The following is a 27,692-nucleotide window of genomic DNA, read 5'->3' as shown; positions in this document are numbered from 1 at the left end:
ATCAGGTTGTGAATGTCTTCAGAGAGCTCTTTGCCTTTACCCATAATGAGGTGTGTGGTATTTAACTGCTTGGTGAAAAAAACAACCTTTTATATAGGACCATCAATTTGCTCTAGCCCAGCTGATGTTGGTTTGCACTCATTGGAAGTTCAAGTAATAATTTCTGACAGATTTCAGGTGGTATGGTGCATTTCCTTGCCAAAGTATACAGCCTTTCCATGGTGTGTTCAATACTTTTTTCCTGTGTTATCGTACTTAATTCCACATAATCATTATTTATGGACCTGAACGTCATGATTTTTTCTCATGTGTGGAGTATTTGAGTTAATACCAATGTCTGGTTAGAAAGTGGGTTTGAATTGCAGCTTTGGAAATAAATGTAATGATAAAAAAGATGACGCATTCAATGTTCCCCACTATATATATATATATATATATATATATATATATATATATATATATATATATATATATATATAATTGTCATTATTGTTATTATTATTATTATTATTATTATTATTATTATTATTATAATCATTAATTTTATTTTTACAAATGTTGCCAGTGGGATTTGGGGCAGAGAATTGCACTATGCAAGTGTCACCACTAGGGCGCAGTAATAGGTAAGGTGTGGGGCTCAGCTGACCTTCAGAATGTGCTGATGAAACATAAACATTTTGCAAGAAGGAAAAGTTATTACATAAAAGGTTTCTTAGTCATTTAGACAAAGAAGTCAGAGAGAAATGAAAAAGAAACTGACTGCTTCTTTCTCCTGATCTCTGGAGACTTTGTGGTCGAATTATTGAATGTAGACTGAGAGAGGTGGAGAGAGACTCAGTCCAGCTTCAGTCCTCCTCTGCCAGCACACATCTGCTGCTGAGGAGATGTGATACTGATCCAGCCTTGGAGATTGCTCTGCACAGCATGGCTGAATGCTCCAGTGTGCTGTGAGAGGGAAAGCAGACAGAAACCTGCAGCTCAGGCTTTTTGATGACCTTTCTCCCTGCTTGTGCTGATGATTTCTCTAACCCTTGGAGTGATGTCCCAGTGCTGCAGGCAGGTCCTGCTTGGTGTGGAACTGGGCATGCTGGTGCTGCTGCTGGTGTCCGGCAGCACGGGACAGATCTATGAGAGGAGGGAGGCAGGATCGTCCTGCTACGGAGGATTTGACCTTTACTTTGTTTTGGACAAGTGAGTACTACGACCTGTTATGAGCACAAGAAATCTTTTCATATTCTGTGCATGACTCGTGTTGGGTTGTTCTGGAGACACAGGTGCAAACACCATTCAAGATGACCTCCAGAGAAATTATCAGACTCAAAAAATATTGAAAGTATCTGTTATTGCACCATAGTGTGCTGGTTTTTGCCTGTTGATAAGATACACTGGTCTTTATGAAGTTTTCTTGTTGGAAAAAGTGGACAAAAGTTGACAGAGACATTAACTACACTGCTGTAAAGTCAAACTGGCCAAAATAAAGCACAAGCAATGAGTTTTAAGTTCAGGTCTTTCTGCATAAGGCAGAAAGTTAGAGACGATTGTAAAAAAGCAAACTCTACATAGTTAACCTGATCTTCCCTGAACCCCCTTTTGAGGCTCCTGTCTCAAAACAGTGAATATCTCTGCACCGTGTGCCTTATCTTGGTGTCACTATAAAAGTAACACTTGTGAGACTTTGTCAGAAGTGCAATGACTAGAGATGCAACTGAGTAAATACAGATGGATAACAGCATAAATGAAGGATTTCTTTTCCTGTTTAAAAATACTTTATTGTAAATATCCTTTTGAACGTATGCAACAGAAGCCTAAAGACTCAAACAAACCATGGAAAAACATCTGGACATCACCTGTGACAAGTTTAGTGCTGCTGAAGTATAGCAGAGTGAAGTGACAGAGGTTTTAGTAAAGAGATGTTTAGGCGTCCTCAAGTTTGGCACAGTTTGTGTCATGTGAGCTTCCTTAGGTAACAAAAGGAAAAACTCATTTTTATTTAATTCAAATGCCACTATGAGTCTAATAACCTTTTGATGGGAAACCAAACAAAGGGTTATGTCTGAAACATAAATAATCTTCTATTTACAGTGTTTGCAGAATTAATTTATTTCAATGAAAGCCAAGAATATATAAAGTCCTCTCACTGTCAGAGTCTTCCGTCTAAATTGGCTCCAGTAAACCTAGCTTTAAAAACAGAAATCCCACTGATCTTTTTTTTTTTTTTTGTCATTACAACTCATTACTAAATATAATCCACAACAATCTGAGAAGCTTTGACACATATCTTACTTTCAAGATATTACAGACTAAGAAAGGGCTGTATTGATTGTGATGAGTAAAACTGAGGGAGGCGCTGATAGCCTGGTGGAAGGAGTTGAGTGGGTGGCCTGGGTTGAATCCAGCCTGTGGCCTGTTTCTACCCCCCAAACCACAAATGTTATCAAGTGTTTTTGTCTTATTTTAAGTAAAAAAGTGTCTTGTTAATCTTGAAGTGAGCCACATTCAACTTGTCAGTCAAGAAAAATGTCTTTTTTTAAGTTATTGAAATAATAAAGTGATGCCTGAATGGTTTACGATAAGTAAAAGAAATCTGCCGATGGAATGAGAAAATTTTGCTTGAAAATTTGCTTGAAACTAGAATAATGTCCAATAAGAGTAACTTTTCTTTTGTTCCATCGGCAGATTTTTTTTTACATGTGAAAAGCAATTGATACCTTGTTTTTTTTCTTAAAATAACTTAAAATAAAACATTTTTCTGGACTAGTCAGGTGAATGTGGCTCAAAGAAAGTCTAAAAAGGCATTTTTTTTTACTAACAATAAGACAAAAACACTTGATGAGATGTCATTTTTTTCCAGTTCACCCTTTCTTCTCTATCCCCTGTCCTATTCTCTGTTATTAAAGGCATAAACAGCCTGAAAAAAAAATTTCAGCAGATACGTTGAGAAAAGTTAAAAAATGTGTTTTTAAACTCTTGTTTGAAAATCAGGAAAGTGTTGCTGGCTGAACTGGCAGCTCAGTTGCACAGTTTTTACTCATCAGAATTAACAAAGTAAATATTTTTACAGTATGTATTTCCTTGATTGTGACTTAACTCAAGACTTTCTGATGAGAAATAAGACAAACCGCCTCTGCAAGATTTGAGGGGTTTTTTTTCTGCATCTCTCTAACTAAAGAGCAAAAATGAATTTCCTTTCAGCTCATTGTGATTTAAAAAGAAGCAAGTGATAGTTATTTTAAGTAATTATGAGCCTGAAACTAGTTTTCACCACCCATCCTTTAAAACAGCCAGAAACGCTACTCACAGACTCCTTAGAGCCCCAGGTGAAAACATTTAGTGTTTCATTTTGTCTGCAGAGCAACTCAAAGCTCAAATGTATTCAGTCTACAATGGTTTGAAAAAACAAAGAGGAGCTAATTTTGAATTAAACGGATAATTTGTTGCTCAGAAATTAGTGTATTGGTTAACTTTGATCAAAACTGTTTATTATTTCCATCTCTGAGTGGAATACTGTCTTTTTAGTCAACATGGCAGCAGATTTTCAGAGACCTGAACATTTTGTGAGCCAGGGCCACATCCAGAAGGGCCCAGAATCCCATTGGCCTCCCATGCTGCCACCCTTGAATCTTAAACTCTCATTAAACTCTTATTGGCTATCAGCCTCGTTGGAATCTGGACCAATGTAATTATCCAACATTTGGCCTGTGCGTCACTTTTTGCTGTCACTGAGTGGTTTGTCACCTGTGTTACACCTCAGTTTTAATTGTTGAAGTATTGATTCATCAATGTAGAAATGAAAAACATTCCTCCCTGCATTAGTCACCGCTCAGATTGAGCCACCTCCATCTGAAAACGCCTGGATCCTGCAGTGAGCGCAAACACAAGGGTTAAATTACACCGTCCATTAATCCGTCACGAAGCCAACGGTGAAGCCTCTCAACAGGTCGTCTTCGGCCAAGTAAACATTCAGTTTGAGCAACTTGGAGGTGGTGAGACCTGACTGGACGTCTGTTTACACAGTGACGGATGATTTGCTAAGCTATTTTTCTTCTTCGTCCCCCGATAAAGTGCACTGCAGGGATTTTTGTTGTCAAACTCTGGCCACATCTTGCTGACAGGAGCCATCAGCTCCAGCTCTCTGTGCTCTCTCTGCTCCAGTCTGCAGAACCCTTTCTCCATTAGAGCCAGATGTTCCAAAGATCCCCAGATCCAGGCTGTCTGTGCACTGAGGCTCACATCTCAGGATAAATGAAAACACGAGGAGAGGAGGCAGAGCAGAGAGAGGGGGGAGGCTGCACAGGTTGAGCGTATCTGCCTGAGTGTGCTCCTTAATTACTGACCATTGTTCTTCTGATTGTTTGAGTCAGCACCTGTTTTACAAATGAAGACATGAAGCGAGGTTTGTTCTAGACAAAGACGTGGCACTTCTGGTTTTGTTTTGCATTTTAATTACAGCAGCAGAGCCACAAGAGAAAAGAGAAAACGTCAGCACGTGGAAGAAAACACAACACAAGACAAAAACAAGCCAAAAGACAGACTCTTCTTTCATGATGAGGAAGTGATGAACAAGCTCATACATTTTGTTTCAGCAATGTTTATGAAACATTTATAGAGTTTAACACATTTTATAGCACTATTAAACATGCAACGCTCATAGATCTAGCTTTTGAAGTCCAAAAAGAGTGCAAAATCTTTTTGGCAAAATGTTCTGGTACTGGTACTTTTTAGTGTAATATTGTAAGTCTTAATGTGCAGATCTTTTGACCTGTTTTTCTTCTATGCTTGTTTGTGTTGTACCAATCAGAGCAGAGAAAAAAAGTTGATTGGTTCATTATTTATTAGAGTTTTCATTTGTTTTCTATTAAGGTTTATATTTTGATAGGGGGGGGTAGAGAGAAGCAGGAAATCATAGCTATCGTGATGACCCCCATGTGTCTTGAGGGCTGCAGCTTCTTGTACATGGGGTGCCTGCTCTATCAACACAGCTAAATCAGCACCCCACATTTTCCTGTTTTTTTTTTTTTTGTTTGTTTGTTTTTTTTGGAAGAGAACAATGTGACAGGAAAAAATGCAAAAGCAACATGGATGCCAGCAGCTCTCAGAGGATTGTCATGAAAAGTTGGCTCCAGGACTTTGGAGAACATCACATGGAGAGGACCAGGGCTGGAGTCAGAGCATCAAGAGGCACCACACACAAACACTTAAAGGAATTTAACTGCAGCTGTCACATTGCTCAAGTCAAACCACCCCAGAACTAGAGCCAGAAAACTCACCAGAGCTAAAGAGGAGAGCTGGACTGTTGCTCGGTGGTCCAAAGTCCTCTTTTCAGATGAAAGTCATTTTCCATCACATTTGAGAATCAAGGACCCAGAGTCTTGGGGAAAAGAGGAGAGGCGCAGGATCCAAGCTGCTTGAAGTCCTGAGGGAAGTTTCCACAGTCAGTGATGGTTTGGGGTGTCATCTCGTCTGCTGCTGTTGGTTCAATGTGTTTCCTAAAGTCTAGAGTCAGCGAAGAGCATTTCATGCTCCATCTGCTGACAAGCTTTATAGAGATGCTGATTTCATTTTCCAGCAGGACTTGGCTCCTGGGATGCACAGTGGCACACTGGTTAGCGCTGTTGCCTTGCAGCAAAAAGATCACCAGTTTGTATCCCAGTTTGGGCAAGGTGGGCCTTTCTGTGTGGACTTTGTATGGTCCTGTGCATGGGTGGGTTACCTCCGGGTACTCTGGCTTGCTCCTACAGTCCAACAACATGCTCATCAGGTTAACTGGTGATTCTAAATTGACATGAGTGTGAGTGTGCGTGTGAAACGTCAGCCCTGTGATTGACTGGCAACTAGCCGAGGGTGTACTCCACCTGTCACCCGAAGACAGCTGAGATAGACTCCAGCCACCTGCGACCCTGAACAGGAAAAGTGGAAGATAAAGATGATGATGACTTGGCTTCTATCCACAGTGCCAAAAGTACCAAAAGCTGGTTCAATGACCAAGATGTCGTTGTGTTTAATTTGGACCTGAACACCCTGGAGCTGAATCTATGGAGTTTAGTGAAGAGGAAGATTAGAGACTCCAGACCCAATTACACAGATGAGCTGAAGGCAGGGGCGTAGCTACAATTAGGCAAACACAGGCAGTTGCTTTGGGGGCCTGGGGCCCCAAGATTCCCAGGGGCCCCCAACACATCTCTTAAGAACTGATTTATGAAGTTCTCTTCAACTGAAAGCATTTCTTTTTTCTAAATCTTACTTCACATGCTTCAAAATACATCAAAAGACTTAATCTTTAATGATGGTTTTGTGTACTCCCCCTCCCTTCTTACTCAATGGGCTATTCCATGTTACAACACATCTGAAAATTTGATTCAGGAAGTAAAAAACACTTTTTTTCCTCCATTTTCAACCAAAAACAATAAAAACAATGTTGCTCTGAGATCTGAGATAAACATATAAGACTTTTAGGATTTTAAGGACTTTATCTAGCCCAGGAAACAGGAAAATCAAAGTTTTTGAGTTGGTGATAAACATTTTTGTACAAAATCTCTTTTTTGGATACATAACTCACTGGACAGGGGGTCAATAAAAAATACATTAACTTTAAACTAATAGTACCAAAAAGTATGGTAACTGTAAATATCACCTCTGTCAGTAGATTTTTTCCAGTTTTATGTTGTGCTTGATATTTACATATTTTTTCTTTTCTAATTTTTTTCAATATTTACCTATTGTAATGTTTTTCACTTCATACTTTCTTGTTTGTTACTGTTACTCTGTAAATTCCCCACTGTGGGACAAATAAGCTGTCAATTGACCATAAAAGATTTCAAATCCAAGACAAAGTGGACTAAATTATGTATTCACTTTTTTCAAAATCAAACTAAAGTAAAGAACTTGAGGAAATGCATTTAGTTGTGTTAAGTTACCATGTACAAGATTAGCACTGTCTCATACCTTGATTCTCAGAAAGAGACAGTGGACTCAGGGAAGGCCAGTCTAGCTCTGAGGAAGATGAGTTACAAGGACATGGAGGGCCCCATTGACTGGGTTTGCCTTGGGCCCCCAAACGACTAAATACGCCCCTGGCTGAAGGCCACTATCAAATCAACCTGAGCCACACTCTGATCTCCTCTACCACATGACACACCTTCATGCAGAGGGAGGCAAAAGCAAGTTTTGCAAGAATAAAAAGGAACAAGCTTTTCAGAGGGCCAACATTTCTGTTTAACAATAATTTATATTGGTTTTATGTAATGTTGGGATTTTACGGGAAACTGAATTTTGTCTTTTCATTAACTGGAAGCCATAGTCATCGCAGTTAAAAGAAAGTGAACTGCTGCAACAAATGACCTTTTCCATCATGTTGTCACATTTTCAAATGCACCTTTATAAAATTAATTGAGTTTTCAAAAGTTTAATTTAGGAGGAAATAGAAAAGTAGTCTTCAAAAGCGCAACAAATATATGAGTATTCTGTATTTTTTTGTGTGTTTTGAATTCTCATTAAAAACTTTCCTTTCAGCTTTTAAAGTCAGCGCTAATGACTTTGTTTTTAAATCTTGAATATAAAAGTAATTCCTCTTGCTCATCTCAGCCCTTCATTCCTGGAAGTTTATCTATTCTAAGGATGTAAAAACACTCCAGTTGCATAATTTTTGTCCCATCTATTGATTTCAAGTCCTCCCTTAAAAACAAACTTAATCAATTTAATGCTGCTCTAAAGAAATGTTTTGATGTACTTTTTAAACCCACCGAAGGGAATTTTAGTGGCTCTTCATCATTTTTTTTTTATCGTCCTCCAGGTCGGGCAGCGTGCAGCATTACTGGAATGAGATTTATTACTTTGTTGACCACCTGGCTCACAAGTTTATCAGGTGAGTCCATGACACAAACTTCAGATTTAAAGAGGGATAAGCTGTGAAAAATGACCCTCCTTCCCTCTTCTGTCTTCAGCCCTCAGCTGCGGATGTCTTTTATTGTGTTCTCCACAGAGGGCCGGACTTTAATGGCACTAACAGAAAACAGGTACAAATGTGCACAGCTTCACTGTAATGTGCTTTTGTTGTATTATCTACTGCCTTCTTCTACTTCATTAACTTTTTATTCTCTCAAACATCAATTATCAGAGAGCAGATCCGAGCCAAACTGGAGGAGCTCCGCATGGTGCAGCCGGGTGGAGACACCTACATGGACAAAGGCTTAAAAAGAGTAAGCCATCTGTTAAGTCAATGGGAAACTGATCCTGCTTATGCAACAGCATGGCATCTTAGCTTTTCATAATGAGCTCCACTTTATATATAACCACTGACGCCTAAATTCTTCTCTTTCAGGCCAGCGAGCAAATTTACTACGCAACAGGAGACGGTGAGTAGATCGTTTCGCTTTAAAACACCTAATCATCCCTCCTGCCCAGAGGAGCATTGTACCCAAACGTAGTGACTCAATCTGAACATGTGCAGGAATCATCATATTAAGCTGCCCGCTCAGTCACATGACTCATATCTTTAGGGATTGATTTTTCAAAGCTTTTCTGTTCCTTCTCTGTCTCACAGGTTATCGTACAGCAAGTGTCATCATCGCCCTGACGGACGGGGAGCTGAGAGAAAACCAGTTTGACATGGCTCAGAGAGAGGTGGGGTTTCACATTTCAAACGAGTTTGGAAAGTAATCACAAAGGCTTGTAAACTCATACGTATACTGAATATAAAGATGGATGAGGCGTCTCCAATTCCTCCAGTTGTACAAAAGTAAAGCCAAAAGCTTCCCTTTCATGATGGGAGCTGACATGTTGGAGAGTACAGTAGAGTAGTTGGGATTGGCTAGTAAAACTGTACTGAGGTCTCACCTTTTAGGACAAACAAAAGTGACACATTTAACTTTAAGTTTCTACAGTACAGTCAGTTTAAGTTGAGGAAGTCTACAGAATAATGTTGAATTTCCAACAAACATTGAAAAAGAGTTGAAAAATCTGAACTTGGTGATGCGTTCATGCCAAAACAGCCAGTCAGCATTGAGATCCTGTGACATATGACTAAATGGGCCGGGTGAGGTGCATTCATCTAGAAAATAAAGACAAAAGATGCTCTACGAGCCAAAGCTCCTGAAACTTGGAAACAGGACGACAGCAGAGATCTGTGACAGACTAGGACTGGGGAATCAGGCAGAGTTCAAAAACAGTTTAATCAGTCCAAGGTCCGTACACAGGCAACCAAAAGGACAGGCAGAGGTATCCAAAACATTAGAGACAGGGTCAAAAAGGCAGGCGAAGATAAAAAAACACATGAGGGATAGATGAAGAAGAAATGCTGGAACGATGACTAAAGTACATGAAGAGCTGACACAAAAAGGAGGTTAGACTGAGTAAAAATATACAAGAGGAGTGAGGATAACAAGACACAGGTGAGACACATTAGGATAAGGAGTAGTGACACAGAAAGGCTGGAAGTCAATGGACCTGAAACATCTTGACAGAGTGAGTTACAAAATAAAACAGTGAACATAAGAGGAGATACATAAGGGAGCAGTGGTGGCTGCTGGTCAGTCAAGTGCCAGCTTGTTAGCAGCTGGAGCTGCTACATGAGACTACGACAGGCTGTAAGTGTGAGTGGCAGGGGGAGAAGCTCCGCAGCTGTAGCTGTAGCTGCTTATTGGTGAAAAGAGAGAGAATCTTTTAACACAAAGTTCTTCGTTTTTAAGGAAAGGTAAACTCGCTGATGATCGATAAAACCTCCGCATCAGTCCAGAACAAGTAGACGTAGAACCCAGAAGATGATCCGGTGGAGGGTTACACTTCAAGATCGCTGACTGGCTCATTTCACTGTCAATCAAAAAGGGATTCAGCCTCAGACAGATCATCCAATCATCATGCAGAAGCTCAGCGTCCAGGCCAGCCCACTGCCTCATAGACCCCCAGAGACGCTGAGCGTGTCTTGGACAAAGCCCAGCGTTTATCCAATGACCGTCCAGTTTCCACAGTGGAACAACCCACTTTACGCTTCCTCGCTGAAGTCAGAAGACGCTCAGCGTCCGACTGTGTTAAAGCGCTGAGACGCTGCGGGGATGAATGAGAAGGAGGTGGAGCCAGTTACCTGTGATAGGAGCTGATTCTGAACAAAAGATGAAGGAATTCTAGCTCATATTTTGTCAATGAAATGTACACACAGCAGAACATATCACCACTTTTTTTAGGGACTATTTAGGGGAAGCTGAGCTTCCCTTGCAGTCTTGGAGCAATCGCCACTGTAAGGGAGAAAATAAAAGACACTAAACCCAGAGACGTGACAAGAATGACCAGTGTTTCAGCTGAAAGAACGAGCCTGTTGATCAACTTCTTTCAGCAGAATGTTTCCTTCTCAAACTTCTTTATTAAATACTCACCTGGTTAGATTATTTTCACTCGTTTGGGTTTAGAAAATTAAACTTGTACACATTTAGTTTGCAGGCCCAGCCTCCAAAAGTTAGTGGAAACCTGACAAGTACTGTTCCCAAGGCAGAACCATTTCAAGGAGTTGATCTATCAGACTTGAACCATCCTCAGAACATCTCTAGTTCCTTCCTCCTGTAGTATTAGTGTTTAGTTCCCGGAACTTTGACTCTACCTGTTTTTATGGGAACAGGAGTAAAAGGAGCAGTATCATTATCAGTTGTAGTAGCAAGTTGGCGCTGCCTAAATTAGCATAATTGTTGCCTAGACGGATGACAATAGACCAGAGTGGTGTTTGAATCATACCCCTCTCCTATTAATCGTGTAAACACAGTACGTTAATTTGTGCTGGCACAAGTTGCGTCATTTGTTGGTGTGAATGCGACATAACAGCTTCTTGGGTATATTCAAGCTAGCTCTACTGGTTATGGAAACTTCGACAACTCTTGCATTAGCCTTTGTTATGTTTTCATTTGCAGTTATCTGTTATCAGCCTTATATAGCAAGTGAAATAACTGATGAAGCCAAACATCTCAGAGCCAACGCTCCTAATATCTCCAGGAGGGTCCCATCTTTTAACCCTTTCTCTCCCTGAAGTACGGATATGCAATTTCTGGATAATGGGAATGTTACTGTTAAGATGAGTCAGTCAAAAAGCATGTTGATGCACAGTGGTATGAGGTAAACAAACAATCAACTGCAACAACTTTGTCTCATCTGTTAACATGGAAGAGGTGGGATTTGTTGACAGTGCAGCCAGCCAGCCAGCAGAGGGAGCTCACATTATTTTGGTCTCATTTTTGGGAAAACTGACATTTTTATATAATCACATTTTATGATGCCAAAAACAACTTTTTAATCCCTCACTACACTGTGCTTGAAATTGGAAAAAAAAGACAAAAAAAAAAAACATTTAAAAGGCACAGAACAACACTCAGCAGGCAGGAAAACTGTGTTTGATCGCACTTGTAGGGCTTGTTGTGGCCACATGTCTGTCTGTGAAGTTCCAGCAACTGTCAGCAGTAAAATATCGCAGCAACATCACAGAACCGAGCACAGGAACAATCAGAAAGCTTAAAATCTCCACAGACTCACAAAAAGCAGTTCCCTCTTTGTGATTTAGAGTGTAGTTGCCTTTTAAGAGAGACTGGCTTATACTGTGTTTGATGCTTTCTTTTATTTTCAGGCCAGCAGAGCGCGACAGCTCGGGGCCACGGTGTACTGTGTGGGAGTGAAAGACTTTAACGAAACCCAGGTAAACAAATTCATCATGTGATCCTATCACTAACCAGTCGATGATGAATCAAAAATCCAAACATGAGACGATAAACAGAGTGAGAACATTTGCTTTTGACAGCTTTCAACAATCGCTGACAGTAAGGACCACGTCTTTCCAGTGAATGATGGATTTGAGGCTCTGCAGGGGGTCATCGACTCGGTACGAAACAAACAAACACAAAAGGCTTTTCTGTCTGCACACCTCACTGCTGAACTCAGCTTGTGTTTCTGATTTCTTATAGATCCTGAAGAGGTCATGTATAGAAATCCTGGCTGTGGAGCCGTCCAGCATCTGTGAAGGAGGTAAAGGAAGTGAAGCACTTTAAGATGATATGACAGAAAGCAGCCCTCTAACTAAATATATAAACATTATTTACACTAAATGACCTTTAACTTTAAATATAAAAAATATTTAAACTGTCAAAACCTTTCAATTGGAAAGAAAGTTCTTTAAGTGGACACTTTATTCCCTCAGAATCGTTCCAGGTGGTGGTGAAAGGAAACGGTTTCTATCACGCCCGAGACGTCCAGAAAGTTCTCTGCAGCTTCCGTATAAATGACACAGTTACTTTGAGTAAGTACACACATAAAGCTGTTGTTTCTGTGGCTGTGTTAAACTTTACAGGCAAAAAAAATAAAATGTGAAGAGAACTGATAGATTCTTGAGTCCACTTCTGATCTCTGATCTTTTGGCTTAATGTTTGGTTGTATTGCTAACTGTTGGACCCTTGTATTCCTTCAGATCCTTTACAATTCTTTAAAAACTTAGATTAGATAAAAACAGATAAATAAGATAAAATTTCTTAGAAATTCTTACTCAAGAGAGGTTGTTTTTTATTCTTATTTTACCCTTTGTACATGTGATATTTTCCTTAACCCTTTAAACCCTATTAGAACTTTGAGGTTGCTCTGCAACAAAAGGCATAAAAAAGTTATTACTCTGAGCCAGTGACATAAACACCAATACTGACTGCTCTGAACTATTTTCACAGGTGTTCTCTTTATTATGACACCAGAATGAATCAAGTAGACCTTGTAGATGCTGAGATAAACTCTTTTTGGGTGTGGCATTTTTCTAGCAGAAACCCAAAGAAGAGTCCAAGGCTTAAAGGGTTAACAACTCAAAGTGTTTACAGGATATAGCATCCAAACTCCAAACCATGAGTGGGATAAAGAGTTGACGATAACTGGTGCAAGTTTTAGAAAGTTTGGCTTCATAATTAAAAATCAGTCAGTGTCTATGATGCATGAACTTTATTCATTTTTCTTTGTTTGAATCCACCCTCATCTATGGTCATGAGCTTTGGGTAGTGACCGAAAGAACAAGATCGCGGGTACAAGCGGCCGAAATGAGCTTCCTCCGCAGGGTGGCCGGGCTCTCCCTTAGAGATACGGTGAGAAGCTCGGCTATCCGGGAGGAGTTCGGAGTAGCCGCTGCTCCTCCGCCTTGAGAGGAGTCAGATGAGGTGGCATCTGATGAGGATGCCTCCTGGACGCCTCCCTGGTGAGGTATTTGGGGCACGTCCCACCAGGATGGAGACCCAGGGGCAGACCCAGGACACGCTGGAGAGACTACATCTCTCGGCTGGCCTGGCAACATCTCGGGATCCCCTGAGAAGAGCTGGATGAAGTAGCTAGGGAGAGGGAAGTCTGGTCTTCCCTGCTTAGGCTGCTGTCCCCGAGACCCAACCCTGGATAGGCAGCAGGAGATGGATAGATGGATGTTTGCATCCACGCAAAAGTTTCCAAAATGCTTCAGTTACATTTTAAAAAGTGCAGAAGTAAAAAAAACTGCAGTTCACTGAGTGTCCACTTGAGGCTGGCTGCAGAAACAACAACCACATACACACCAATTTAAAAACACTGTCCTTCAGTAAAAATATGGTCACAGCCTGTTTCAGGTCTGAATAATGCATTTCTCTACCAGAAGAAACTGCACAGGAGTACATTTTACACTTAGTGTTTTTGTCATTGATCTTGTGAGTTTTGCCCATATAAGGGCATGGCTGACTTGACTAACAGGCTGGCACTTGAACAAAGTTAGGTTGTGTGCAGCTTTTTCAATATGACTTCTGTTGATGATAGCCTTCAAACTCTGGTATTAGAAACAAATGGGTGACATCACAGAGATGCAGAGACGTGTTGATGTATTATTCAGTCTTTTACAGCTAAGCTTACTGTAGCATTTAGATGGCTTTCATGAGAGAACAGTTTGCCTGGCTACGCCCAGAGATTACTTTCAGTTTACTGTAGGAATATGCTGGATGTCATTACTTCTGGAGGCTGATACATCACTTTTAAGAGAATATGGTCTTAAGAGTCCAGATTTTATTTTAATATAATAAACAGAAAACAAAGACTGTGTAGGTGTGTGAAACTGGACGTTACATAAAGTCCATCCTCCTATTCTTAGCCTGATCAGAAAAGCAGTAGGTTTAGGTATTTCTCTCAGCAGCCATTAACGTTACTGTGCCAAGTTTGGTTTGGCTGCACATTGTGGGTGTGGGTGGGGGGAGGGCTGCTCTCTGTGGCTCACACTGATGATTTAACTCCCCATCCTCTAAAAAACCCTCAGCAGCATCTAGCCGCACTCTGAGTCGTCTGCTTTAACGCTCAGCGCTCCTCAGATGTCTGAAGGGGAATGTGGATCTCATCAGAGACGGGTGCTGTCTTTGCACACGCGAGACACCAGCTCAGCCAGACGGGCTAAACAAACCGCATTCCTCCCTCATTTGCTCCATTTTCCATAAAGAAAGGAAATCCAGGAATTTAATAAGACAAAATATTTTCAGGCTTGATTCTTCTGAAGTTTGTGGACGAGCAGAGAAAAGTCTGAATTTAGTTTTCTATGACCACTCCACTGTTCACCTACACTTTATTTCAGATGACAGAATGATAGCATATCATGAAATAAATATATACATGTTCATCCTTTTTCCACAGTGAAAAGACCTATGGTGGTGAGAGATGGTTACCTTTTGTGCCCAGCGCCTGTTCTGGAAAAAGAGGGAACGTAAGTGACACATGCACAAAAGCGTCTAAAGAGATACATTTATAAAAGCAGCGTTTCAGCAACACAGCTTCTACACAGTTTAAATGTGCACCAGAAAGTTTGTTCACAGCTCAGGAAGCCTCAAATATACATGCATCCTTTCATTTATTTACTCTGGTTTAAATTTCTGGTAGTTTTCTTAAGATTCCAACTTCTTTATTTATTATTTTGAGACAACAACGCTGTTTTTCTTTTAAAACAAGTTAATTTTCAGTTGTTTTCTCATGATACTGACTTGTTTCTTTTTCTTTTCTCATTTTTTGAGGATAAAGTGTGTTGTCTTGTTATAACAGTAGACATGCACCGATCGATCAGTCAGCCCATTTGTACATCAATCAATCAATCAATCTTTAAGCGTATAGCGCCAAATCATTGCAAACGTTATCTCAAGACACTTTACAAAAGCATTTACAGGTCTAGACCCGTAAATGTTAATAACATTTTTATAAGCAGAAACCCAACATCAAGACAAGATAAGGAGTCTTATCTTATCTTAATCCACCATGAGTACAGGACTTTGCAGCATTTAGCAAGTTACAATGGCAAGGAACAACTTCCCTTTAACGAGCAGAAACCTTGGACAGAACCAGACTCATGTTAGACAGACATCTGAGGAGACTGTGTTGGGGTTGGAGAGCTCTAACTGTAAGCTTCATCAAAAAGGAAAGTTTTAAGTCTACTCTTAAAGGTTGAGACCGTGTCTACCCCCCTGACCTCAACCGGTAAGTTATTCCAAAGAAGAGGAGCCTGATAACTAAAGGCTCGACCTCCCAGACTACTTTTAGAGACCCTAGGTACAACAAGCAGACCTGCATGTTGAGAACGCAAAGACTTAGACGGATTATACGGAACGATTAAGTCTTTAAGATAGGATGGCCCGATGCCATTTTATAGGTAACCAGTGTAGAGACGCTAACACTGGAGAGATGTGCTCTCTCCTCCCAGTCCAAGTCAGTACCCAAGCGGCAGCATTCTGAACCAGCTGAAGAGTCCTAATAGACTTATCAGGACAGACAGATAAAAGAGAGTTACAGTAGTCCAGCCTAGAAGAAACAACAGCATGGACTAGTTTCTCAGCGTCGCTCCAAGTCAAGATGTGTCTAATTCTCTTGATATTACGAAGATGAAAAAATGCCGTCCTTGAGACCTGTTGGATGTGAGAGTTAAAGGACAGGTCCTGATCAAAAGAACTCCCAGGTTCCTGACAGTGGTGCTGGAAGCCAAGCTGATGTCGTCCGAGGCGGCGATGTTTTTCAAGAAAACTTTTCTGAGATGTTTAGGTCCATGAACAATGACTTCAGTCTTCCCTGAGTCTGAGTCTTCTTACATATAAAACTGATACCTCCAGGAAGGTCTGACTACCAGCCATTGTTGCGTTTTGCTCTGAGACTTTAAACTCAGGACACTTTATTGGTTGTTTAAGTTAAAACATAAAGAGCTTATTGTTTCACAGGTATTGTGCAATGATTTTCAATAAAATAAGACTGGAACAGTGAAGGTATATGCTGTTAGTTATAAAAAATAAGAAATAAAAATCGGTATCGGCAGGTCAGGCTTTTTAAAGATTCGTGATCGGTGATCGGACAGAAAATTGTGATCTGTGCAGCCCTAGATAACAGGTTATCTTTCTAAGGATCTAGAAAACATGCGCTGCAAAAACTGAAATTTCAGAAAGTTTTTATGTCTCTTCAGCAAAGATTGTTTGATTAGACTCCATATGAGCCACATTTACCAGACAATTAGGAAAAAAAATGCTCTCAAGACATCAAAAGATGAAAATGAGTTTGTAATACTTATGATGGCAAAAAAGCTGACAAGAGGGTAGGAAAATTGGCTTGTCATGTTTCATGTATAAAGACACTATAGCTATTTTAAGAAACTTGAAAGTATTTTTCCTTAGTCTTAAAAGCAATTTAGGCGTCATTTTGTCTTTTGAAACCCTGAAATGTGACACTTTCTGGACCTGTCAGGTGAATGTGGTTCATAATAAGTCTAATACGACAAACTTTGCGAAAAATTAAGACACAGACACTTGGGCTTCGATTTCAGTTTTTGGAGTACAACCCGGTGTTTCCAGAACCATTAACTGGCTCACATCTAGGCTGGAGCTGCTGTCTTTCTAACACGGTTTTCCTCAGACCTCAGACAAAAGGGACCAATCACAGTCATTAGTTCAGAAACAGGGCGGGGTTTATTAGACGACAACTCAGGGGCCCCTATTCCTCCTATTTGTAAACGACCAACATGACCGCAGAAAAACCTGTTGAATCTGTTATTAAGGTTGTTTTAAACAACTGTAGCTCAATCGTTATTTTTTGCTTTGACAGTGCAGGAGATATGAATCATAAATGTAAGACTTCAAGCAGAGAAAACAACCAACACTGTGTCATTATAACAGGAAGTAGAGCACAAGCACAACATGGAAGCAGTTTTCTCTGGGCTTCTGTGCACAACTGACTGTGTATAGCAATTAACAATGAAAAGAGACTGATTGTGCCTTCATTTCCTGTCACACCATCTCCACAGGACTGCTACTCTGTACGTCAGCATGAACAACGGCCTCAGCTTCATATCCAGCTCTGTCACCATAACAGCAGTCACCTGTGTAAGTACAAAAACAAAACACATTACATATTATACATTACAGCTGAAGTACCTTAGACATTTAAGTTGAGATGCTGACTTTACACGACTGCTCTGAAGAATTTTGAGTCCATCCACTCCTACTTTGTAACGTGACAGTCAAACATATCTTTAGCTTTGGTTGTTTGACACTTTGCTTCAGTTTCTGCGTTTCATTAAAGGCCACGTTGCAAACAAGATGTCACGAAACCTTCAGTGTAATTCACAATTTCCTCTCTGATGCTTTCCCACCCTTTCAGATTATTGTTAATGAGAAACAGACAGTGCGTACAGTTATGGGTTATCTGAAACTTCATATCAGCAGGACGTTCACAGAGGCCTCCATATTTCTGTTTCTATTTCTGTTTCTACTGTAGCACAGAATGGACTGATGACATCTTTGTATTTGATTCAGATGAAGAAGAAGGGAGGGTCTTGCTAGTTTTAGCAAGATGCTGGAAACCTTCATGAGAAATCTGGCTCCATATTTACATGATAGCATCACGCAGTTGCTGCAGATTTGTCAGCTGATCATCCATGATGAGAATCTCCTGTTCCACCACATCCCAAAGGAGCTCAACTGGATTGAGATCTGGGGTCTGTGGAGGACATTTGAGTACAGGGAATGCATTTTCATGTTAGGGTTAGGGTTAAAGAAAGCAGTTTGAGATTGAGAAACCATACTCAGAGAGGCTGTGGGCTTAAAACCAGGCTCAGTTGGTACTGAGGGGTCCAAAGTGAGCCACATATCCATATCCATATCCACATGCTGCTGCTGCCATGTGATTGGCTGATTAGACATTTTTGTCAATGGGCAGTTGCTCAGGTGAACCTAAAAAGTGAATGACTGCAGCTCCTTCTGTTCATGCCCTGTTTGTGTTTCTCTGCTCTAGTCCGATGGGAAATTTGTGGCCATCGCTCTGCTCATCCTGCTGCTCCTGCTCACCATCGCTCTGCTCTGGTGGTTCTGGCCTCTCTGCTGCACTGTGGTAAGATTTGATTGTCTCAGTGAAGAACACATAAAAACTAATGTTACGTAATGAAACCACCAGCTGTTCTTTGAGCTCAAGCTGTTTTTTCCAGGTCATTCATGAGCCACCGCCTCCTGTTATAGAAGACCTCTCTGTGAGTGCTTTGATTTATCAAGTTATTACAATAAGATTATTTAAAGCTGCTTTAATAATATTGACTTTGCAAATGAAATGTTTTTTGAATTTCTTTTTGCAAGCTGAGACTGTTTCTGTCTTCTTTAGGACGATGAGGATGGTTTCCCAAAGAAGCGTTGGCCCACAGTGGATGCCTCGTACTATGGAGGACGTGGAGTTGGAGGCATCAAGAGAATGGAGGTAGAAGGATAAAATTGAGATAAAGTAGTGGTATACACTGTACCTTTGTTCACACTGTGAATACGTGGCTGCCTTGAATTCATTGTGCATCAAATTTCTCTCTGGAATCGTTGAAAAATGGGACTGAGATCAAAAACAAGGACAGACAGCAAGAAAACAAAAGGAAACAGGAAACGACTCATTCTTCAAAAAAAGATGAGTGCGCAAGTCCGTGCTGGAAGATCCTGACTCACTTTGTTGTGGCGTCTTGCTTGAAGCTCCAGAGAGAGTTCGATGAGGTTAGGATGAAAGTTGAAAGGGGGCCGGTTGGCCTGAATAGTGCAAGCTCAGCAGATCCTCCAAATGTTTGGAAGAAGCGGAGGGTTAGTCTGTTTGAAGGTTCATAGTCTGAGATGAACACTGTTAGCAGACGAAGCATCAAAGCAGGGATGTTTTGCTTTTGCTGGTTTAAAACAGATTAGTGGTTCTTTTGTTATTTTGGCAAAATCTGGATTCAGTGAGTTGAGATGGTTAAAGGATAATCTGTCAAAGAAGAGTCATCAGAAAAGTTTGGTCATGATGTCATAAGAGCCATGTCTTAGATTAAGAGGGTCATGGGGTAAGGGATTATATAATCAGACTAATCATAAGTCAGACCTGGGGCACATTACCATACGGCCCCACAGCTTTTATTTTACAGTGGATTAATCATGGCACTGAAATGAATTAAAATGAAAAAAAGATCTGTACTTTCTTTAGGAACTCAACAACTCTTACAGCTGACGTCTTTAAATTCATGTATTCATTCAAACCTTTATTTATTCTGGGAAAGGACATTGAGGTTACCATCATTTTCAATTTTTTTGAGATCACAGACAAATAAAAACAACAAAAATAAATGAAATTCAAATGCAGAAACAATCATTTAAAACAGTTACAGTGAGAGGAACAGTGAACAGAAATCAAGATTTTAAAATCTGTAGGAGAGGGGAAGGCTGGTATTTTTAGAGTTTGTTGGAGTGTGTTCCAAGAGTTAGAAGCATCAAATAAGAAAATAAAAATGCAGATTTCCAAGTCCAGTGTGGACTCAAGAGACTTTAAGATTCAGTGGGTCAGATGAAGGAGTCATGTAGGACCCTTTATAAAACTCTAGCAGGTTTTAAAGGGAGGGTGGAAGTTTTCCAGTTAGAGCTTTAAAAATGTATAAAAAACAATGTTTGTCCCTTTTTCTGATGAAGAGATGGCCAACTAACCTTCTCATAGAGGATACAATGATGTGTGTTGTACCTGTCACCAGTAATGGAACAGAGAATGTATTCATCATGATGTGAAAATGTGAGAGATTGAGTTGAAAAGACAAAAGCTGTGTAGAAAAATAGTTCAGACACCAGGGTGATAAATGTTAGGGGCTACAAATGTAGTTTACAGGTAAAAAAAAATAGTCAGAGTATGAAAAAGAATCCTTATAAAATCTAGATCCTCATCCTGCCACAAAAACGTCCTGACATATTTTCTCCATATCGCCCCCTAACGGAGAACATTTCCTTGGTCAGAAGCGGAGTTTGCTGATGTTTACACAGCATGTAACACTACAGAAAACTGACCACTGATCATCTAGTATAAAGAGACACCTGAGGGACAGGTGAAGTTTGGTTTCATCAGTCTGTGATGATGGAACCATAGACTGTAAAAAAAACGGACGTCGGCTTGCTCAGCTCAAAGTGAGGTCTCCACAAAAACTGCTCCCCCTGGGGACTGGCTGCTGTATAGGTAAAAAAAATCCAGCTCTCCAGTCATTCCAGATGGGCTGTGGTCAAACTTTCAAAAAGTTAATACACCTGGTAGAAATGTTTCTCACATCCGATTGTTGTGGTGATTTGAAGATATCATTTGACTGCCTTGTATTCAAATCCTCTTTTTCTGCAAAGTTTTGTTTTCATTAGTAATAAGAGGCTTAACAACAAGGCTGTTGTTGTGTATTTTTTTCGAGGATTGTAAAATATGTCAGGAGGTAGAGTCAAGAAGTGATAAGACTCTCGAAAAAAAAAAGTCACAAAATCAAACATGTCACACCCCTGGCATAGATTATTTAAAGCCCATGCACTGCTTTGTTTATAATCCGACAACAGGAGAATGGTGATGAAAACTCAGCACTTGTTCACTAACATGCAAACAGTTGTGAAGAGCATGAATAAAGCTAAGCTGCTGTTTTTGATATCCTCATACTCTTTATTTCTGTGCATAACAAAAACCCGCTCAACATCCAACCAGAACCCTTCTGATGACAAAAGCTGGTCCCAAACCTGCAGCTGTCTGATTTTATGTGAACCTATAAATAGATTATGAGCAGTAAAACAGTTTGTGTGGAGACCACCATCAACACTCCCCACAATCAATCCCATAATCCATCAGAAGGCAATTATTTTCAGCTGGAAGCTCTGCTAAGAGACATCTCTGTGCAAGCTAACTATCTCCTCTAGCATGTCCTTCCTCAACAAAAACCTCTCTCCTCTGCTCAATCAGAAGATGAAGTAGCAGTGGAGGTCAAAGCCAGTGCTCCTTTACGGTTAACCACACCTTCAGCCTCCAAAGGTAGCCCACGTTTCTAGAGTTGAGATGACATTAAGTAAGAGCTGAACAAAGGAAATAAGGCATCTGCAGCTCTTCAGGGAGAGCGCTTTGTTTCTCAAGGTCAGGCAAACAGAAGTCGACTTTGGAGTGTGAAGTGCTTTTCAGACGTGGTTCATTCTGCGGAGTCTGAGGCCTCAGCGCTGCACTCCTCCAAAGAGAGCAGTGGAAAATATGCACAGCTCATTTAAGAGCTTTTTCTGCCAAGTTAAAGGCTTCATGGCTCGTCTGAGGCAGCTGCGAGGGAGTAAATCTGAGTAATGAACTTTCATGGCTGTTTTGACAGAGCTGGTTTTACTCTCTGATGTGACGGATCACTCTCGACATTCACCTCGGCCACTAAAGTGGCTTGTTAAGGCACAGAACATTTTTTTATGGAGAGATATTTTATTATTGCTGAAATCGGAGGCTGTTGGGGCTTTAAAAAGCCTCAGTGTCACCTTTCAGAAGAGTTGTAGCAAAAATGCAAGTTTGAAACTTTGGGAAATTAAATGACTCAAACTTGGAATCCAGGGGGGGTCAATGTTTAGAGGCCGTTTACATGGCAAAGTTATACCTGAAAACGCAAAAAACACACACACAAAAAAACTTTTTACACAGATTGAAAATGTAGTATACATGCCAAGCCTGTAGGTGGCGATATAACTCACCCACACTGGGAAGAAAGAATTAACAGAACACAATGGACGCAAAACATGTTAGACTTGAGAGTTATGTCTGGACGGATGATAAAGTAGATTTCCTTCTTCAGGTGACACTTGATTACAACATGACGACGATTAAAATGTAATGTGCATGCACTAAGCGGAGTGTGACGTCAGCATTTCCTCTGCAAATACCGGCTTGCTGTTCACACTGCCACAGTGGCCGCAACGTTTCAGAAAAATTTCACTCTGGAGGCTGTTTTAGGTTTCGGTTTTAAAACTTTAGGTCAGCTAAAATGCTGTTTCTGTGTGAATGAGAGGCAGAAACACAACAATACCTTTACGTTTCATCCCAAGACCGTTGTGTAAACTGACTCTTGTTTAGTACAACATGTAATTACACTACATATTCATATGTTGTAGAAAATCTACCTGTAAACTGATTAAAATGCCCTGTTCTTAACAAACAAACTAACAATAAAAGTTATGGTTATGGGCTGGGCCGAGTTAAAGTCCAGGGCTGTATTTCAGTCCCAGTCCGCCACTGGTATTGGTACTCAACGTTACCAATTTTCTGTACTTTTGTGTGTGTTTGTGTGGTAACAGATATTAATTTGTTTAATAATAAAATCTCAAAGTTTTCAATTTAACATATACATTCTTCACTATATAAACTTGCAATGCTGTGTTCATGTCCAGCATGGAAATTTGTCTGCCCTTTCACTTTCTCACAGTCACAAGGATGTGTTAAGGCAAGGCAAGTTTTTTTTGTAGAGCACAATTCATACACAAGGCAATTCAAAGTGCTTTACAGCTAACATAAAATAAATCACAGTAGGCAAAATAAAATCATTGCATAAAATCACATCATTAAACATCAAAAATGATTAATTAAATTAAAAGAGGAGAGTGCAGATAAAATACTTTCAGTTGTTGTATGATAAGCGAAACAGAGCTGTTTTCAGCCGGGATTTGAACATTGTCAGAGTTGAGACTTGTCTCACATCTTCTGCAAGACTGTTCCAGATTTTAGGAGCATAAAACTGGAACACAGCCTCACTGTGTTTAGTCCTGACTCTAGGCACCAGCAGGAGACCCCTCCCTGGGGTTCAAAGAGACCAACTTGGTTCATATGGGTTTAGCATGTCAGATGTATTTGGTGCTAAACCATGAAGAGACTTGTAAACAAGCAGAGCTGTATTAAAGTCTATTCTGTTAAGGTACCTAAACATGGTACTGTTTGATTTTATGTTAATCGGTACTTGGTACTACTGGCCTAATTTGGTCAGTACCTGTAAAAGTACCTACTTCAGCAGCACCCATCCTTAGTCATGATACATTGATCTCCTGACTGGTACATGACACATTTGAGTGGTGGGCCTCAAATACCAAGGTCTGCCCATAGCTCCGCCCCTGACAGGCCTGCAGAGGGCTGACCAATCAGTGAGTAGGGGGAGCCTTAAAGAGACAGCAGCTTAAATGAAGTGTTTCAGACAGAGGCTGAAATCCGGGTTTTCTAAAACAGCAGAGAGATGTACATTATGTGAAGATACTACGGGTACACCAGAGGGACAGAGCATTCCATCTCTAAGTAAGAAAGTCTTGAATTTGTCCACCCCTGCTGGCGCCACAACACTAACACAGCCAGAAATCCCTGTAAACACATCTGCAGCTAATGTAACCCAGTATGAATAAATGAATCCTTCTTCACTGTGTCGCTGATTGCAGCGCTGCGCTGATTGCTTCTCTCTCTACCCAGGTCCGATGGGGCGATAAAGGCTCCACAGAAGAAGGAGCCAAGCTGGAAAAAGCCAAAAATGCTCGAGTTGTGATGCCAGCAGAGGAGTATGAGCCACCGCGACCTTACTACCACATGCACAAATCCAGCAGAGCTCAGAAGTGGTACTCTCCCATAAAGGTGCTCCATCTATCCATGTGTATGTGTATGTGTGTGTTTCTCTGCTTCCAGTCACGTCTCGTGTTTCTCCTCGGTTTGCTCTGTCGTCATAGAGCTCTGTCATCAAACGTATTTCATAACAGACCACATGATGTGAAAGTATGTGTTATACAGTGTGATACATCTCCCAGATGTTAGATTTAAAGGCCTCTTCCTGATCATGGTGTGACTGTGATAAAAGTTTGATTTTTAGTGTCACTGGGAGGATGTGTGACCAGGAAATAGTTAATAAATATGAGTTTCTGAACACATTAGTCAGCTGGATCAGTGGTAATAAAAACCAGACGTGCTCTGAGCTAACCCCTGACTCTGGAATCTGTTGAGCGGCTGTTCTTACTGAAAAAATATGCTCTTTGTTGATCCTTCTCTCCTCCAGATCCAGGCCGAATAAACTCTTCTCATTAGATAACTGAGTTTGTCGAAAAATGTTTGTGCTGTGCTCAGCAAAACCAATCTGACTCTTGTCTTAATCAGCCTTAAATTCTCTTTCTTTGTTCAAACATGTTTGTGTTTCTGCAGGGTAAACTGGATGCTCTGTGTGTTTTCCTGAGAAAAGGCTACGACAGAGTGTCGGTGATGAGGCCTCATCCTGGAGACAAGGTGAGACTCTGAAAAACAGGAATAGAGAAATAAGAAACAGACGAGATGTGATGCAATAATTTTCTGAATGAAGAAATTGAAGAAATGAAAAACAGCAGCAGGTCTTCACAGGACGAGGACAGATGAATCCAAACAAAGCAGGTAATGTCATTGTGAAGTGTCTGTGTTCCCTTTTGGCAGGCAGACGTTAAAGAATTTGTGACTACAATGAACTCTCTCAAGATCAAAGCTGCAGGAAACTATAAGAAACTTGGCTTCAAGGGAACTCCCATGAGGCAAAGAGAGTAGACAAAGGTATAAACAGCTGCAGCATTGTCTGGAGGAGTGCTTCAGTCTGCAGAAGCCATTAGGAGTCAGTGCTGTCCGTCTACATGAGCTCCTAGCGTCAGCGTGGCTGGATGAGGAATTCTTCCTTGACAAAGGAATTTCCTCTTTCCATTCGTTGGGAGCTGCAACCTACCAAACCTGCCAATCGGAGGTTTAGGAGTTTTATTGAATACACTTCAGTTTCTTGTCGGCAGAGATCTTTTTTGAGTCAAACAAGTCCCATAAACCACTTGTTGATCACATACTAGTGCCAGAGTCGGAAATGCCTCAGATTCAGCCCAATCACCAGATGCTTTATGAGGTCCAGCTTGCAGGTTGGATCCCCTTTTACCTTCAGACCTGTCTTAAAGGATAAGTTCGGTTAATACAGCTTTTACATTGTTTACAGCATGAAGTAGAACAAAATACTCACCCAGAAGGCTTTCCTGATCCAAGCAGTGCTTCGGGAGAAATTTAGATCCAAAATTGTGCAGAGGACGTCCGTATAATGGGATCCATCAGGGCATAGACAGCGCCGCTCCTAAAACTGCATTAATAGTACAAAAACTCATGTTTTTTCACCAATATTCCATCATGGTCCGCTCCAGGTTAGTCCTCTGCTGCAGTCTGTGTCACTCCAGACAGCGCTGTGTGGCTGTACTGACCTCTGAACTGACAAAGACTTTGTTTAATTAATTAACTTTAATTCTTGGTGATATAGATTCAACAAGGTGCTGGAAACCTTCCTCAGAGATTTTGCTTCATATAGTCATGTTAGCATCATAACTGGGCTGAACATCCATGATGAGAATCTCCCGTTCCACCACATCCCAAAGGTGCTCTATTGGATTGAGATCTTGGGACTGTGGAGGACATTTGAGTACAGGGAACTCATTGTCATGTTGAAGAAACCAGTCTGAGATGATTCCAGCTTTATGACATGGAGCGTTATCCTGCTGGAAGTAGCCATCAGAAGATGGGTACACTGTGCTCATAGAGGGATGGACATGGTCAGCAACAATACTCAGGTAGGCTGTGGACTTTAAACCATGCTCAGTTGGTACTAAGGGGCCCAAAGTGAGCCAAGAAAATATCCCCCACACCATTACACCAGCAGCAGCAGCCTGAGCCGTCGATACAAGGCAGGATGGATCCATGCTTTCATGTTGTTGACGCCAAATTCTGACCCTACCATCTGACTGTGGAGCAGAAATCCAGACTCATCAGACCAGGCAACGTTTTTCCAATCTTCTATTGTCCAGTTTTGGTGTTGCTGTGTGAATTGTAGCCTCAGTTTCCTGTTCTTAGCTGACAGGAGGGTCACCCGGTGTGGTCTTCTGCTGCTGTAGCCCATCTGCCTCAAGGTTGGACGTGTTGTGTGTTCAGAGATGCTCTTCTGCAGACCTTGGTTCTTTGAGTTACTGTTGTCTTTCTATTATCTCCATCCAGTCTGTCCATTCTCCACTGGTTTTGTCCAGGGAACTGATGCTCACTAGATATTTTCTCTTTTTGGGACCATTCTTCCCAAACTCTGGAAATGATTGTGGGTTAAAATCCCAGATGATCAGCAGTTTATCAGATACCGTCAACCATGCCACGTACAAAGTCTCTTCAGATCACTTTTCTTCTCCATTCTGATGCTCAGTTTGAACTTCTGTAGCAGTTCTCCATGTTTACTTGTCTAAAAGATTTAGTTGCTGCCATGTGATTGGCTAATTAGATTTTTGCATTAATGGGCAGTTAACAGGTAAAGCCAAACAATACATTTGTTTTGAGTGCAATCAATTTGCTCTCTGATGCACATTTAGTGTTTTCATCTAAAATGCTTCTAATTAAATGATAAAAAAGGAAATGAAACATCTTGATAAGAGCCTGTTTACTCACTGAACCACCTTGTTGTGTTTACTTTTGTACCTCAGGGCCGCTGCATAACCTTCACCCGAAGCAAACCCTACCCAACTCCTCGCTACCCGATCTACAACCACCCATCCACACCTGTCTACACTTTACCCCACTGTTATCAGCGCCGCCCGTCAGACGACAGCACCCTCTACCACCTTCCACCTTCACCCACATCAACCCTCCCCCCTCTGCCCTCCACTCCTCCCCCCTCCTCCAGCAGCCCTCCCACATACTCCCCTCCTCCAAACAGAGCCCTCCCCCCGACCAACATGAACCAGATCTATGCACCTCCATCTCCCACCTGCTCCCTCCCGCCTCCACCTCAGGGTCCGGCTCCGTGTAGAGCCCCTCCTCCGTCACGGCCTCCTCCACGCCCAAACCAAGACAACTACTGATGAGGACAGTTGAGGAAACAGGGTTAAACTCAGGATGGAGACGTGACACGACTCTTTAACTTTGCGTCTATTTAAGTTGAAGCAGAGTGAGAATTTGATGACTGCATCGTGACGCTTTGCAGGCTGCAGCTGTGGATTTCACGCCTTCACCATGAACACTTTCAACACTTCTTCTAGCTATTTCCTCAACAAATGGCTCACTTATGATGTGCCATGAACAATGATTGTTTACACCTTAAAAAGCATTTTTTTTATGTAGCCAGCACAGCTTTGGCTTTTTTAAGTTTTATAGAAGCTCAGCTTTTTATTCTGTTCCTGAGGATCCTTTTATCAAGCCTGTCTGACTGATTCAGTGTTGGATACAAAAGCGGTATAACCTGCGCTTCAGCCTCCTCCTGATGTCAATCTTTGATTATCCAGAGTTTAAATCGCACAAAGTCCTTTGGCTGAGCAGCTGCCTCATTGTGTTTTATACAGAGTTTGTACATTTTGTGAATGAATAGTCATTAAATCACAGAAAATATCTGAGCTTGATGCATTAGATGTCTGGTTTCTGCTGGGTGAATAAAACTG

General features: G+C 41.0%; 1 protein-coding gene across 1 annotated transcript; it reads left to right on the top strand.

The window, feature by feature from the left end:
- The first annotated feature begins 941 nt into the window (after positions 1-941).
- Positions 942-27,692, top strand: LOC141805373 (anthrax toxin receptor 1-like). Its single transcript, XM_074690406.1, has 18 exons — positions 942-1,191; positions 7,790-7,861; positions 7,941-8,012; positions 8,114-8,195; positions 8,318-8,351; positions 8,540-8,619; positions 11,597-11,665; positions 11,768-11,848; positions 11,931-11,991; positions 12,164-12,262; positions 14,632-14,701; positions 17,267-17,345; positions 18,256-18,351; positions 18,446-18,487; positions 18,616-18,708; positions 23,719-23,877; positions 24,436-24,516; positions 26,742-27,692. Exons 1-18 carry the CDS (start codon positions 1,016-1,018, stop codon positions 27,117-27,119), a joined length of 1,824 nt encoding a protein of 607 aa, XP_074546507.1. The 5' UTR covers positions 942-1,015; the 3' UTR covers positions 27,120-27,692.

This window comes from Halichoeres trimaculatus, unplaced genomic scaffold (assembly GCF_033239565.1).
Source record: "Halichoeres trimaculatus isolate MK-OKI-2021-1 unplaced genomic scaffold, fHalTri1.1 fHalTri1_scaffold_16, whole genome shotgun sequence".
NCBI lineage: Eukaryota > Metazoa > Chordata > Actinopteri > Labriformes > Labridae > Halichoeres > Halichoeres trimaculatus.
Note: the sequence above shows the minus strand (reverse complement) of the source record. Positions and strands in the feature narration are given on the sequence as shown.